General features: G+C 41.1%; 1 protein-coding gene across 2 annotated transcripts in view; it reads right to left on the reverse strand.

The window, feature by feature from the left end:
- Positions 1-16,638, reverse strand: part of RNLS (renalase, FAD dependent amine oxidase) — a 76,023-nt gene that overhangs the window by 58,353 nt on the left and 1,032 nt on the right. For both annotated transcript variants that reach the window (XM_037400675.1, XM_037400674.1), the window contains exons 3-4: positions 16,172-16,314; positions 14,835-14,993 (exon numbers count right to left, since the gene is read on the reverse strand). In XM_037400675.1, coding sequence (XP_037256572.1) covers positions 14,835-14,993; positions 16,172-16,314 — 302 coding nt within the window. The remainder of the gene's footprint in view (positions 1-14,834; positions 14,994-16,171; positions 16,315-16,638) is intronic.

Genomic DNA, 16,638 nt, shown 5'->3' on the forward strand with positions numbered 1-16,638 from the left:
ATTCTCACCCTCTCTCTCAAACATAAGTTAAAAGCTTAAGATTCCATACCATACCATGAAGAGATAATAATCTCCTGTAAATGCAAAGGAATATAAAATATACAAAATATTAAAAGTTACCAGCAATCTGTATTTCTGAAGTTTAAGCAAGGATTTACTTGGTAAATTACATAGGCTGAAATGCAAGTATGGGAAAGGACATGGAGGCCCTAGGCATTTCAGTTCAGTCAGTATTTAATTCTTCCAATGATCCTTTGCAGATAAATTAAAAAGATTCCAAATCCAAACTTAAAGCAACTTTCCTTGTTTCAGTAAGAATTACATGGTATTTTCTTCAGAGCAGAAACTTAAGCTCTTGCTTGGACAATTTATCTTACAGAAATGACCAACCTTTTCAATCAAGTTGGGCATAAATTCCAGAAGTAGTTCAGCTATTTGAAAACAACTTATCATTTCAAAATTAATATTTTTGCCTGTTTCTAAGTTGTCTTTGAGCATAATACAGATCATAAAATGCAGATGTTTGTTTTGAGCTTACTTTTGCAACAAGCATGCCTTAATTCAGAATAGATAAAAGGGGGTTTGATCAGTGTTCCAAAATACACTTCTTACTGTGCCAGTGAGAAAAGGATATGCAAAGAGCCAGCAAATCTATTTCTTTTATGCTTTACAAAGTTGTATACCACTTTCTTGTTCTGCAGCCACTTAACAGTCTGCAAGACACTTAAACTGCTTATTGTCTCCACACAGTTCATTTAATAAAATTCACTTTCCCAAAATTCCATAGGCAGCTACCTTGTTCTCCCTAAAGTATAAATCCAGTAAGAAGAGGTCAATAAATCCTTCTTTATGTAGCAGTATACATGCACCCCTCATACCTGTCTTTACAGAAGGGCACCAATCAGCTGTATTTCAGTCCAGTTGTATTTTTAAAGCATTACTTTTGGGAACAGACTTGGAGGCTACTGATGCAACAGGAGTGACTCTGAAAAGCTTTATTTGCATTTCCCTTGTTCTTTTGAATAAATCAAGTGAAAGGATAGCTTTAATCCCTTTAAACAAGGCAATACATTACTTACTTTTTTAATAATTTGTAGCAACTGAGTCCATTGCTGCAACATAGGGCGCTTCAACAACTATGTCAATAAAGTCAACCAATCACACCTTCATTTCTCACCTAGCCTATTCCATTTCCTAAATTAAATAAGCTTTGGGACTGTGAGACTGCCTGCTTATCCTGTTCGACAGCAGTGGAATGGGAAAACAACTACGCACATGATGCTTCCTGAAACATAACCAATATTCAAGCCCACCTTGATCATCCCTGACCGTAAATCCTGATCAGCGAGATCCAAACACTTATGATCACTCACCTGACAACTGCTAATAAGCCACTAACTAGTGTTTTAAATCTTCATTCCATCCCGGTTTATGTACATGAGGACTTCTCATCTGAAGTGAGGTAACTCATCATTTCAAAGATTAAAATTTCAGTACTCGGTCAATGAAATAACGTGCAAAAGCAAATCCCAAAATACCTCTAAGGCAAGCAGGAGATGTTTGAAGTTGAATGTAGTAAAATGCCATACTTTTATTAGGTAGTCCAGCCATTATAAATTATATTAATTTTAAAAATAAATTAACAAAAAAGTTAAGCATTATAAGTTGTTCTGCAAACCACATCTGAAAAATTCTCAACCCCTCAAAACGGCACTAAATGAAGAACCGATGGCAGATACTAAAACAGTTGCTAAAGAAAACAGAAATTCAGATAAATGGACTCAAGACCCAAAGATATTTCAAAAGTTTCACACGTGACTTATTACAAAGCTCAGACAATATTTATGGTTGTCAAACAAACAATTAAGGTACATGACTGTAGCTGGTTTGCATGGCAACGTTTTGGTAGTGGAGGGCTACAGGGGTGGCTTCTGTGAGAAGATGCCAGAAGTCCCCTATGTCCAATACAGCCAATGCCAGCCGGCTCTAAGACGGACCCGCCAACGGCCGAGGCCAAGCTAATCAGCGATGGTGGCAGCACCTCTGGGATAGCATATTAAGAAAGGGGAGGGGGCCAGAATCTGCACCAGCGAGAGAGAGGAATGAGACTATGTGAGAGCAACAACTCGGCAGACACCAAGGTCAGTGAAGAAGGAGGGAGGGAGATGCTCCAGGAGCCAGAGCAGAGATTCCCTGACAGCCCATGGTGAAGACCATGGTGAGGCAGGCTGTCCCGCTGCAGCCCACAGAGGTTAACAGTGCAGCAGATACCCACAGATACCCACTGGCAGCCCAGGGAGGACCTCATGCCAGAGCAGGAGGATGCCTGAAGGCGGCTGTGGCCCATGGGAAGCCTGCACTGGAGCAGGTTTGCTGGCAGGACTTGTGACCCCACAGGGACCAAGGCTGGAGCAGCCTGTTCCTGAAGATCCTTTCACCCCATGGAAGGGACCCACGCAGGAGCAGTGTGTGAAGAGCTGCAGCCCATGGGATGGCATCACATTGGAGAAGCTCATGGAGAACTGTCTCCTCTGGGAGGGACCCCACGCTGGAGCAGAGGAAGAGTATGAGGAGGAAGGAGTGGCAGAAACATATGATGAACTGACCGTAACCCCCACTCCCCATTCCTCTGTGCTGCTCAGGGCGGGGAGGTAGAAAATGGGAAATTAAGTTAAGCCCAGAAGGAAGGAAGGGGTTGGGGGAAGGTATTTTCTTCTGATTTGAATGTAATAAATTAAACTAATTTCTTCAAATCAAGTCTGTTTTGCCTGTGACAGCAATTGCTGAGTGATCTCCCTGTCTTTATCTCGACCCATGAGCCTTTTGTTTTATTTTCTCTCCCCTGCCTGGTAGAGGAGGGGAGTGGTAAGAGCAGTTTTGGTGGGCACCCGGTGTTCAGTCAGGGTCAAACCACCACACAGACAAATGCAAGACCTTACACCCAGGCATGCTATTTGAAACAGCACGCTCACCCGCACAGGCTTCAGCCTCCGCTCTCAGTCATCTGATCTAGGCACAAGTCAGGTGAGCACCCACAGTCATCTGCTAGCTCCTGGGAAACTCATGTGGAACAGAACAGCAGAGTGCATCTTATGATTACAAGTCTTGGAACAGAGTTCATTCTGTCAAACATACTACCAACATCAACCGACTCTTAATGCCAATTCATGCTACATAATACTGGAAATAACGGTATATCTGAAGAAAGCTGTGTTATCAGTTACTTCTGAAACAATGGGTTATACAAGCCAGATTCTGTCTCGAAATGAGGTGAGAAATGAGTTTCAGGGCTTTGCTGAGTTTTTTTAAGGAATAGAGTTACAGGAGACCAGCACAGTGCTTTGAGTATCTCTGGGAAGGCAGATTTAGCAGGGAATTCAAATCCTAAGGAAGAGGAAGGCAACCAACAGTAAATGCAGGCTTCTAAGGCAACACAGGTAAATCCAAAACACCATACAGCTCAAATACTAACAGAACATTAAAATATTCTGGATGGAAATTATAAAAGAAAAAGGCCACTGTTCTCCGCTTCTCTGACAATGTAAACCACTGCCAGTGCAGTCTGGTCTTTTCCACTACTACATCCCTAAACCTAATTTCACTTGGGTTTACACAGCTGACTGCTGGCCATGCAGGGAAGGGGAGTAAGGAACTGACCCAGGTTTTGATCTGGTAAGGAACAGAGAACAGGGAGAAAGAGAGGGGACAGAGAAAACATGCCTCTATCCGAAGTCTCAGTCAGCTGCAACTGACTCGACTGCAAATTTCTGTATTGAGAGGGGGTTCACATCTCTCAGGTTTGCTCAGCATTAGAGCCCACACAGCCACAGACTAAACCAGACCAACACAAACCTTTTTAGTTGTGGGATTTTTCCCCCTAGTATTAGTTTTCAGCCACATCAGTGAGATGAGCCATCTGACACCTTTAAGACTGACAATGAGTATTGCAACACTTCTGCAAAGTAAAAATCTCTACCATCTCTATAGTCTCTCCTGATGGCTCAAGAAAAGGAAGAGAAGTTAATTTTTACAAGAAGTGTCTGAGTGTAAGTTATTCCTGAGGGTTTTTTAATACAAGAGCATACCATACATTCTTGGAAATTATAATGCCAAGTGTGAAAAGCTGACTGCAAGCTTAATGCAAATTTTATGTTTGACTCAATGGAGCCAAAATCTCATTAAGTTTAAAATTAATATTATTTCTTTTCCTGCTCTAATCCAGGTGTGGACTGCAAAAATAACTTTTAAAACTTTTAAAAGTTTGCAGACGTATCCATGTGAGGTAAAGATAATCTTTGTAAAGAACAGTTTCAATTACTGTGGTGTGAGTGGCCGGCAACTATTAAAAAAACCCCTAGAAATTCACAAAAATCCATCCAGTCTAGAGGCACTGCCTAAACTATGAGAATATATTAAAATGCACAAAGCATTAAAAATATGTGTTCCAGTGAAGACTTCTGTCTGCCTATTTGATTGCAGCACTAATTAAAAAAAAATAATCCCAAACCAATTAAATGTTAAGACTGCCTGCAAACCTGCACCAGACTTTTTAAAGTTTTTCAACTCTATAAAAGCAACAGTTTGAGTTGTAGATTTCACATCAAAATGAAGGCTATAAAGTCAAAATCAGCCTATGGTCACCTTTGCACATTTCTCTCCCAAGTTTGCTGAGCAGGTGTGGTAACAGGAAAGCAGGGAGAGGTTTTCTAAATGTGTTTCCCCCCATCCCCCCCAAAATACCCCAGAGCAAAACTTCAAACAAAAAAGGATTTTACTCAAAGAGAGAAGTTAGATGTACATTATCATTGTTTCCCAAAATTAACCACAAAACCCATTTTAGATTCAGGATATAAAAAGTCAAGTGTGATATAAATGCCTTAACTAGACTTACTAAAGAGTAAGTTCTTAGTAGAACTCATTCAAGCTTCTTACAACACAGAAGCCATCAGCTCATTAAACGTACATCCCACGAGACACAAATAAAGAAGTTTCAGAATTGCTCAGTTTGATCACATTTTTTGGCAGCGAACTTTTTTTTTTTCCTTTAGGCTCATGGCAAAGAGCAGTTTTGGAAAGATCTCTCTATCTACACAGTCCCTGCAACTATACCAAAGACTGTCTGCTGTTGGGAAAAACTGAGAGGTATCTGTGTTTATTGTTGAGATAAACAAATTTTAGAGCATTTATTTGCTCTGTTCCAACTATGTCCTCTGTTCAAATACCATCACCTTTATTATTTAGAAAAAAAAATATCTAACATACACTTACGCACATGGGCTCATGTTTAGCTGATCTAATATTCCTGTGGTCCCATTCTCTATTTTGAGATACACTACTACTACTAGAATGACACAGAGAGGCTAAAAAAGCATTAAAGTTCTGTGATCAAGTCCCCTGGTATTGAAGCACTCTGCCAACCAGCAAAGGCAGCAAGGACAGGAAGAGAAGCATGTCCAGGTTATAGTAATTACAGATAGCCAGAACAGGCTGAATTAACATGTGTCAACACAAAAAGGCAGCACTGCCTTATGTATCAAAAGTAACTTCTTTTCCAAACCAGTTTAGCTAAATCAGCACAATGTGCTGCCAGTTTAACATGCAGGTGCTCTGAATCTCTCCTGGGACTAAACAGGAAACCTAAACTTAGAATTCAAACCACAGATTCATGAGCATTTCTTTGCTCATACGGCTCAATCACTTGCACAGACCCTGTACTGCTCTCCTACCCTTGCTGAAAGTGCATAGTGTGCCAGTAAGTCTGTGGGCCACACGGTGAACTAAAGATCACATCACTGATCCTGCTAAAAATAACTCACACGCCTTTTGGCAGGGGAAGAGGGATAGGGGGACTGTGTTATTGTGGTCCCACAGACAGTTATGCTGATACAACTGACTTGCTGGAGGTAGGACAGAACAAATAATAGGGACTGCTGGAAGAAATGTTTCTGCAAGATTACCAGGCCCTAAAAAAAGATGCTGTGACAGACTGATACCCCCCTCTGCAGGGTTTCTGTTTAAGAGCTGTCATCCTGGTCTTGCCAAAGGATCTAACACAGGTTCCCCTGGAGTGGGAAGCAGCTGTCCTATTCCCTCCAAGTCTGAAGACAAAAGGCAGTATACTTTCCCCTCGTTTTTTTTCTTCTGTTTTAACTCTGGGATCTGTAAATCAAAATTTCAGCTTTCAACCAAAAGCAGGTAGTGTTGACAATAAAATGCAAAGTAGCCCTTGATCTAATATTCTGTTCCATTCTCCTTTTCAAACATTACACGCTCACACACACTGGATTTAATCCTCACACTTCTCAGACAAAGAGGGTCACTGGAATCAGTGTGGCAGTCTATTTGACTTTTGATAGGCTTTCAACATGTCCAGCTAATAACTGCAGAACAAGTCCATTATAAGTACTCTAGATATAAAGGAACACCTAAAAATAGGCTAAGTCAAATACACGCTTAAGAATACACACTGCCTACTCTGGTTGGGGTTTTTTTTTTTTCTTTTCCTAATATGCATATTCCAGCTTCAGCAGCCTTGTTTTGAGAAGTATTCCCTAAGAAGGAAGACTATACCTGAGCTGCAGAAGACAGAGAACACGTAACAACTTTGCTTGATTTAAAGGCTGATGTAGCGACTTCAGGGGCAGCCGAACAGACTGTGGGTTGCTCCTCCTTAGACCCTCCTCTGCTCCCAGAGGTGTAGTCCCACCCTCTCTTTTCTGCCTGCTTTCTCATGCTTGGTCAGACCATTCCACAACCTAATCTCACTCCTTGAGAAAGCAAAAACAACTTCATACTTACATTTTATATCTATATATATATGTAGAGATATATATGTCTCCTTGCTGGATTGGTGAGTCAGATCAACTCGCGGGAGGATACAAAATGCTGCAGTGGAAAGTAAAAGGTAGAGCTGATACCAGCAGTGGGAGGTAGGGACAGTGTTCCATTCACTGAATCACAGGTGAAATTCACAGCCAGAAGCAAAACAGAGAACAGCTCATCATAACTGTTAGGTTACAGCTACGTAAAGCTGTATTCTGTCTGGCTGCATCAAGCTAACAGATCTCCCACAGGCAAGGACAGAAGGTTTCACTACAGAGTAAGATGCCCTGTGTTTTCTGCTGCAGCACTGATAATGCAGACAATGGCCTCTTGCACTTCTATCAGAGTGTACTGCCCAATTCTACCAACTCAGATCCTTCCTCCATCACAACCTCAGTCAGTATTAGGATGCTTCCATGTCAAATGAGCAACAGATTTTTAAAGGATCACATTAATATCAACAGCTAGTCTCATGCAAAACTAGTAACTACTTGTATTTCCAGAAAGCACAAATATTTGCACTGTGTGACCCCAGCACCTAAGGTCTGATAAGTAGCTAACAAATCAGTGTACATGTTTATACTAGACATTTTAGATATGTTAGGTAATGAGACCAAACTCAAAGCCTGGATAAGCCCTGCTAAGATTGCTTGGAACTGGAACTACGAAATCCAGAGTTTATCATCGTACTACCCAAAAATAAACACATTCACTCAGCAGGAACTTGGGACTCATGAAAAATTATCAGAGTTGTGCTTTCCTAATTCACATTATAAAGCCTCCCTGTGTAAATACAGTCCTATTTTACTTGTATCTTTGCATCAGCTTCTATTATTTAAAACATGTGGGACATTCACACAGATGGAAAAAAAAATAGGTCAGGCTTGAAACAAAAGCCAAGCCATTCCGTTTTATTAGCAGATTAAACATGCGGAATTGTAATTTTAGATTCCAAGTAAAGCAACTTAATGAAAACATTCTGAACAGACAGATAAAAACTACTGCAAATTCTTGCAATCTTAATTGCCATGCTGCCAAATGTCTTAATAAAAACAGAACCGATAAAAATCAATCTGATATGAAAACGCACAGAAAAGGATTATACTTCTTAGTGATCACATTGGATCTGGTATATAAATCTAGGATTTTTCTAGTATCGGGAGGTAATGTAACAGTCCAGCATGTCTGAAATACTATCAGATGATGAACATTTGCAAAATCTAGTCCCTTCATTAGCAAGGATCCTGCTTTTAAGCAAATGTATTCCTTTTCTGACACCAAATTTATACTACAAACTCAGGCACATCTATTCGTTTTCCTCTTACCTTCTGCATAACCACAATTTTTACTACCCAAATATGTATAGCCCAAAGACAAATAAGTGCACTAAATTTAATTTAGTTATTCAAGCTGAAAGTCCTAAACATCATTTGATTGCTGCCACCTATTGTTGTTTCAAACACATTGCAAGTAGCTTTTCCCCTTCTGCCTCAACACAGTACTAGCACTCAGATGTTTCAAAAACAGTAAGTTACTAATTCTTCACATACTGCATGTTATGTAAAGAAAGGAAAAGATGTGAAAAATGAAGGCATTGCAAAAAGACTTTTATCTTTTGATTGTGTCTGGTAATTCTACTGTGACTTAAGTAAACACAGAACACATGCAGTTTCTGAATGGAAACCGACCACATCAAATTAGTGAAGAGTAACTTCGTGTCCTGCTTCAGCTGGGGTGGAGTTAACTTTCTTCTTAGTAGCTAGTACAGTGCTGTGTTTTAGCTCTGATGTGAGAACAGTCAGTGTTGATAACGCACTGATGTTTTTAGTTGTTGCTGGGTAATGTTTATACTAAGTCGAAGACTTTTTGGTTTCTTGGGCCTTGCCAGCCAGAGGGCTGGAGGGGCACAAGAGACTGGGAAGGGACACAGCCAGGACAGCTGACCTGAACCAGCCAAAGGGATATTCCATACCATGGGACATCGTGCTTGGGGTATAAACTTGAGGGGTTAGCTGAACAGGAGGAGCATTGCTGGGAGACTGGCTGGGCATCGGTCAGCAGGTGGTGAACAGCTGTACTCTGCACCACTTGGTTTCCTTCCTCCCTTTTCCTTTGGATTTTATTCTTTTCCCCACCTTTCCATTATAACTGTTGTTGTTGTTATTATTATTAGTTATTGTTATTGTTGTTCTTGCCTTTTTATTCTGTTTAAATTATTAAATTGTTCTTATCTCAACCCTGGAGTTTTACGTTCCTTTCCAATTCTCCTCCCCACCTCTCCAGGTGGCAAGGAGCAAGCAAGTGGCTGCATGGTTGCTGGTCAGGGTTAAACCAGGACACTTCATCAGACACCAGTATCAAAGAGCCCTAAGAATGCCTGTTTCACAGACTACCAATTGAACAACTTTACTGGTTTAAGAGATTTCAATGTCTGTAACTTCGAACAGCATTATTGCTACTTCTGTCTCTGCTACTGCTAAATATGCAACTGGTAAGTCTAGGGATGATAGCTGTAGACGGAATGAAGAAAGGCTGAAAATGAAGATGAATAAAGATGAATAATTCTAAAAAGACTGGCCACAGACAAGCTGCTTCTCAGTTAAGAATTGATAAATACTGGCAACAGTCAAAGAATACAAACAAAAGAATGCAAGTAAATAGAACAAAATACTTTATATATATCTACACACACATATATTTATGTGTGTGTAGATATATATTAAAATAAAAAAAAAACTTTTCCATTAATCTAAGTTTGGCTTTACACTCATAAGAGAAGTAATTCTGGAACAGTCATTTCTCATGCAGTCCATTTGAAATGGTAATTCTAGGTTGCCAAAGGCCACTTAATTCTATCTCCTCTTAAATGTACACAGTTTCACAATGACATAATAATTCAGGCTCATCTAAAAGGCTAAACAACAGGAAAAAGACACAAACTAATATATCAGCCTAACAAAAGCTTTAGTCTGCAGAGCTTTAGGTATTAAAATCAGAACATTGAACATAAGATTTGGGAGGGTCATTATTTCAAAATCTTAATTCTCTGAATATCATGCAAATACATTTAACTTATTTTCAAAAAACTTGGGAGGCAAAAGAAGACCTCCCTCAAGCAGGCTAGAATTTCCCTTGTCCGCAGTCTTCACTCTTGAAGCCAGAACACAAACCCAAGAAGATTACTAAGTAATCTCACCGAAGGTAAAATTTCGGTCTGTTTCAATTCGGTAAGACTCATCCCATTCGCTTTCTGCAAAACAATATTAAAGGCGTCTAAATAAAGATGTCCTGAAGACATCACAATAAAGATACAAGTTAACATTTGCAAATCAAAGAGCAGACCGGCCGCTGGACCCAAAGGTGCCCACATTAAGGTAACTCGACTGCCAGGTGCTGCCTATTCACGTAGCCTAGTGTAGGCACACACGCACACACCAGTTCTACAATGAAGAGGAACTCACAACACACTTTTGTTGAAGCACCTAATTACAAACAGAGGAGCCTGAATTTCAGGAGATGTCTCTGAAAACATGGGCATCAGCGTCCAGACTGTTTTGTCACTTAAGAAACATACTGCATGTTTACAGCCATCATCTACGAGACCACTGCTTAAAAATACAATATTCAGACAGTTAAATATTCTCAAGCAAGGGGAAAGCATCCATGTGACAGGGTCAGTCTCAAGGCTCAAACAAGAATGGTGAACTCCTGCAAGGGGTGAGTTACCACTTCTGGCTAGTCATTTGAACTCTCCAGCTCAGGTTCTTTTACACACAAATATCAAAGGCTAATTCCAATGCTTACTAGTGGATCAAAGCATCACCTATTCCACACAGCCATCTCTCTGCACCTTCATTTATTTTACAGCCTTTATCTCCACATTAATGCCAACAATCCCTCATCAAAATCCATTTAAAACTTCATTTGGCTTTGAGCTGATAGATCCAATTATACCTAAGTGGTTAAAATGGAACCTGGCACAAGTCTACAGTTAGCAGTTCAATCTCCAGTATGCAGCAAAACTGACATGAAAAGGCATCTCAGAGAGAAACCTCAAATAGGAAAAGCAGAGGAAAATTATTGAGGATATGGAAGATCTTTAAACTTGCTAATTAAGAAGCTGTCAAAGTAGGGATGATAACCTGAAACAAAGGAGGGCGTGCAGTGAACACACAAGTAAATGTGCCAGTTACACTCAAAAACAGGGCTGTTGGGGAAATGGCCAAAGCTCACTCCACTGACACTGCTCAGCACAAATCACAACAGCAGCTAAGATTAATATTACCACAAGGCACCAAGCCACATCTTCCATTTAGCTTCAGTGTCTGTCTTCTAAATAATAAAGGCTTTCAAGATCAGCAATTAAGGTAGCTGTACTCCTAAATCCTGCCCCCACCTCACTTTAAGCCCCTTGCCTGTAGGCTCAGAGTAGCTGCACGTGACCTTTGAGCTGGCCACACAGGCTGCTGTTGCTGGAAGGAGAAATGTCTCCCTTCCTCCAGCTCTGCATATCCCTCACTTAAGCTGCAGCACAAGCACAGCAGCAAAATGATTCCTTCCACCCTGAGTGACAGCAAGCGGCAAGTTCGCAATAAGCAGCAGGAACCTCCCCTTCCAGGAGCAGCTGGAATTGGTAGATTGTATACCAGGAATGCACAAATCTGTTTTCATTAGAATCACCAAATATTGTCCCTGGATTTGGAAGACCGGAGCACACAGATGATTGAACTGCTTTACAGCTAAGGAAGCAGCCTCAACACATGCACAGGCTAACTACTAGCAACCAGGCAGCTCAACAAGTCAGCTCAGCTTGCACAGCCGAGTGAAAACTATCATATCCATTTGCACCATCAGAGTCAGTTTTGGGTTAAAACACGGAGCAGTTCTGACTCCCACCATGGTACCCACTCACTAGTGCTGACAGAGGAGGTAAAGGTAGGATGTTGTCAGAGCGGAGAGGACAACTATTCCTTTCAGCAGCTGTCCACAGTTAACTACCTTACGCTTAACAAGAAATTGCATCTTAAATCCCAAGAGAGATGTGATACAGGAAATTCCTGTTCTCTGTCAGAAAACCTCAGCTCTTTGACATGTCATCAATACGAGGTTGAGATTTAGAAATAGTGATGTACCTAAGTCTCTGTTAAGTCAAAAAAGGATCTGAAATCTATACCCTGTTCAGGTTCTGAAACATCTTCCTTACATTATCCTCCCCTATTTTCCCCTCACTTCTAAAGAAACAGTAGTAAAGAAGCCAGTAGCTCCAATGCTAAGGGACTCCTAAGGGACTTGTGGGTATGTGGGGTCAGCGCTGTTGTCTGAGATGAAGAATTAACAATTGGTTGGAAATCTGGAAGCAAGCCTCACACAGGGTACAGGAGAGAAAGGAACAGAAATGTGGAGAAGGGGAGAAGACAAAACTTGCTAGGTTCCCTCAGATAAAAGTTAATCCTGTAATAAAAGTTACACAGAAGATTTAAGGAAAGGATGTTGTGGAAAGCATCTGACAATTGCAGCATTTCAAGACCAAGTAATATTAAATGCTTACCTTAACAAAATTTCTGAAGGGGACCTTCCCACTTTTTGGATGTGAAAGAATTTAATTACCTCAAGAAAAACAATTCATAAAGGCATCAACCCTCATTGAGAAAGGCCTTGAGATGTACTAGAGAAACCCCGGGAAGACTCTGAGGAAACAGTACTACACACTACCTCTACTTTTCTTCTGTTCCCAGGACATTTACTGTTGACGATCATTAGAAAGGACAGGATGGGCCAGACCCACCCTAGTAGTCATTTACCCGAGTAATAACAGCACTGAACAATCAAACAGCCACCTCGCTACACCTGTCCCTAAGTGCCTGTACAGTTTGGGCTGTTGAGGTTTCCTATCCGCTGTGAGCTGAGCTAACTGAACGGAAGGAGCTTGACAGTCAGCCATGACTGCACACATCTTTGAGCAATATCCCATGTTACACCGTCATAACAAACCTAACAAAAATAGAGATGATGTCTCTCCTTGCAGACAGGGGAATGGCCCAACACATCGTAGCTGTCATACATCACTCTCCTCTTACTTTCTAATGCTTGCAAAGCTGCGCTTCAGTTAGTGGCTAGTCAATGTTTTTAATGTTTATTGTATCTCTATATAGCAGAACAGTACACATGACTATTAAAAAGAAAAGATACAATTATGTAAAGGGTATCTATTAATTTACCCTGCTCATACAATTCAGAGTATGAAGTGAAAGGGCACACACGCTAACCAAGAAAATTCAGTGGGATTACCATTACTTTCCATGGTAAAAGGACAGGGAAATGAGAGACCTTGTAAAAAACCAAATAGCAGAGAAGTGCTGTTCTTACACAATATTTACCTATTTAGGCATAAAGCTTACAATAAGAGGCTGTAATGAAAATATTTCTCTTCTTTACTGTGATCAGACATCAACTTACCCTTCGCTACCATAAGATGCTGTGCTGCTGCCATCTATCCTTTTCTCCCACTGCCCCTGTCCTCTTCATACAGGTCCTGGTTACTATGAAGCAACTTCAGAAAGACCCTGGCAGCTCACTCTAACCACTTCCATCTATTGCTCCAGTATCTTTTAACAGACAGCTTCCAAATCACACTCAAGTATTCAAGCACATTAAAATCCAACACACAGCGGAGCACAAGGGACCAAGCTTTAACATCAGCTCTCCATCTTTCAAGCTCTGATGGCTTTTCTACAAACCAGAGAGCAGAAAACCCTCAAATTTTAGAGTGTCTACTTCAGGAGCTGGCAGGAGACAGGCAACAAGCCCTGTCTGACCAGAATTGACTCGAGCCACGTGGATGTCCCTGTGCTGCTGCCAGCATGCCGAGTTCAAAGAGAGGTTATTAGCCAGACCCAGCACGTCTTTGGCACAACACTGCAGCTGAGGTGATAAATCCACAGCCCAGTGCACTTCTAATGGTTCCAGGGTCAGCATAGGCCTGGCTGGGCTTCCTGGCTTATGCTCAGCATCAGCCCTGCAGAGCTACATCAGGATCTCTGCCCTGTAAATCCTCACAGTGCCTGTTCTGAAAGGAACAATCAGATCTCATGGCAAATACACCAAATCTGCTCACAGGCTGCAGCACCTCAGCTAACCAGTCCACCCAGAAACAACACTGCTGGGAGCACACTGTAGACGGACACTGACTGTGCGCAGAGCTAGCATGGGTGAGCAGGATTCATCAGCCTGACTTCAGAGAAAAGCTGGCTCTGGAAGCCTCACATCTGAGACAATGCACCTAAGCTAGTAAACTTGTCTAGACCTGAATTTACACTTCTCAGCACCCAGCTCTTCTTAAGCCTCCACGGCACTGTCAACACATTCACTCTAATCAATCACCAAAGGATAATTCAGATTTACTCATATTTGGGGAATACAACACCCAGGGGGCAGCCAGAAACAGCAAACAAGCTGGAGGGTCTGAGAGGCTTTCATCTTATAAACTAGCGACCAAAGAGTTCTGAGCTGGGCTTTCTCCTGCCCTGCATTTCATTTGATTTTAGGCTCAAACACCCTAGGGATTTTCCCCACAGCACAGCTGTTATTCAGGTCTTACTCTCTGGGTCATTCCTACTGCAGACATACCAAAGGCAACACTGAAAATGAGCATAACATGTCAACAAAGAGCTAGCCATAAGGAAACAACCACATGCAGACCAGCTGAGGTGCCTGTCTGATTCAATAACTATTTTCAAGATACAGAAAGAAAAGTCTTAGTTTTAGAAGTCAGCAAAAAATTAAAGATCAGATTAAAAACTGACTCATCTATTTAGATATTTTTGCTACCAAGGTATTACCACTCATGCACCACACATACAATCTCAAAATTATCCATCTCCTATCATTTTCAGATTCACCCTATTCTAGTGGAAGTTAACAGACAGCTCGGACTATTGAGTGTTTCTTTGCTATACAAGACACTCAATTGCCATTTTAGGCTAGACACCTGTGATTCTGAGGTATGAACTTACTGTTTACAATGTCTCCTTGCAGCTGAAGAATTTGTGGAACAGGTATTGTGAGAATAACTATATCAAATTGTTCTGGCGGTCCCATTTTCCTGGAGACTTCCCATTTCCCATCTCGGAGAGAGATGCAAGTTACAAGCTGTTCATAGAAGACGTCTGCACCTGTTTGGAAAAAGAAGTTAAATACATGTAACAGCAAACTTCACAAAGAAAATGCAGAGTAGTTTCCCTTAGTAACTAGATGACTTGCAAACAACAAAGCACACAGACAGTCTTAGGGCAAAGTTTCACAAATTACGCTGAATCAATTTAAAGCCAACATACGACATTAAAAGAGGGGATCCCCATTAGCTGAAAAGATCCCTTCACTTCCCTGTACTAGAGACCCTGATATTCATCTGACTCCTCTCTAACATGATTCAGCTCAGTAAACAGATGGAAAACTACCAGCTGCTCTCTTTGACAGGTTAGTTTACTAGTGGCTTTAGTGAGGTGAACCAATTCAGAGTGAAATCTGACAAGCACAGGAGGCGGCACAGGGTGAGCACACCCCCAGGAGCCAAAAAAGAGAGCACTTCCCTGATTAGCATCTCTCATATATCAGAAGACAGGAATGCAGTTAATTATTTGCAAGATTAGGGTCTAAAAAACCAGCTAATTAAAAAGAAGGCCCAAAAAATTCACATGAAAGGATCAAAGCTTGACTGCTCATAAAGCTAACATTTTTCAAAATAGAGTTAACTTAGTCACTAAACCATGCAAGTGGTTCTGCCACATTATACCTAATGCAGTAGTTACACAGTTAGAACTAGCAGATGATCTTCTCTTTCAGTCTTTTCTAAAGGACTTTCAAGACAGCAGGCACACAAACTGCATAAGCACTCATTTCTACAAAATACAGGATGTAGCTCACCGCTATGTTCCCAGTTGCTCAGTACACACATGAAAAACCATCCAAACACTAACTTCATTCAAGCTGCAAGTCAAACCTCAACCACGGTCTCACTCCCACTAACATATCTCTGTCCTAACTGTGTTAGGTCCAACTTCCATATGCTAAAGCCAATGGTGTAAATGTAAGCTTGGCCCCCGATTCTACAGACATTGTATTTGCATAGAGACTTTTATATGCCAGCAGTGCAGCTGAAGTCAGCTAAGCACCTGCAGGAATTGGAAATTTATAGAGCTCGCAGACATGTTTATCCATCTAAGCTACTTCCAAGACATAAATAAACAAACAAGGAACTTGAACATTCTCATTGGAAATTTAAATTTGACAGTTCAAGAATGCCATCAAAAGCACAATCATTAAACCATTTCATTTCATACAAAGAATTTACCTGACTGTTTTAAATAATACTTGACAACTGAGGAGATACCCTGTGGTGCCATGTAATTGCACGAGCCTTCTTTCACCACCATTCCTTCAACCGGTGCAGTCAGCGGTTTCAAGATGCCGTGAGATAGAAGTTCATCATAGAAGCTTAAAGGGAGCAAACAACACAGAGATGAAAATACACTGCATGGAAACCAACAGCAGTGGTAGCTATTTTTCACAATTACAAGACCAGCCTAACTTTCAAATTTAGAGAAGTTTTTAATGACCTCACGCAACCTGTGTTTCAAGCCAGGCTATGCACAAACAGGAGCCACAGCTACAAAATTACTAACTACCTTGCTATTTTACTAGGGGCTGGCCTTTGACACGAGACCAAGGCTACCTACTGTGCCTGTAATAGAAACCATTAGCAGTTTAGCCTGAAGGTTTCAGGACTAAACTGTGGCAGGGCCATATACAACAATTACT

This window comes from Falco rusticolus, chromosome 9 (genome assembly GCF_015220075.1).
Source record: "Falco rusticolus isolate bFalRus1 chromosome 9, bFalRus1.pri, whole genome shotgun sequence".
Taxonomy (NCBI): domain Eukaryota; kingdom Metazoa; phylum Chordata; class Aves; order Falconiformes; family Falconidae; genus Falco; species Falco rusticolus.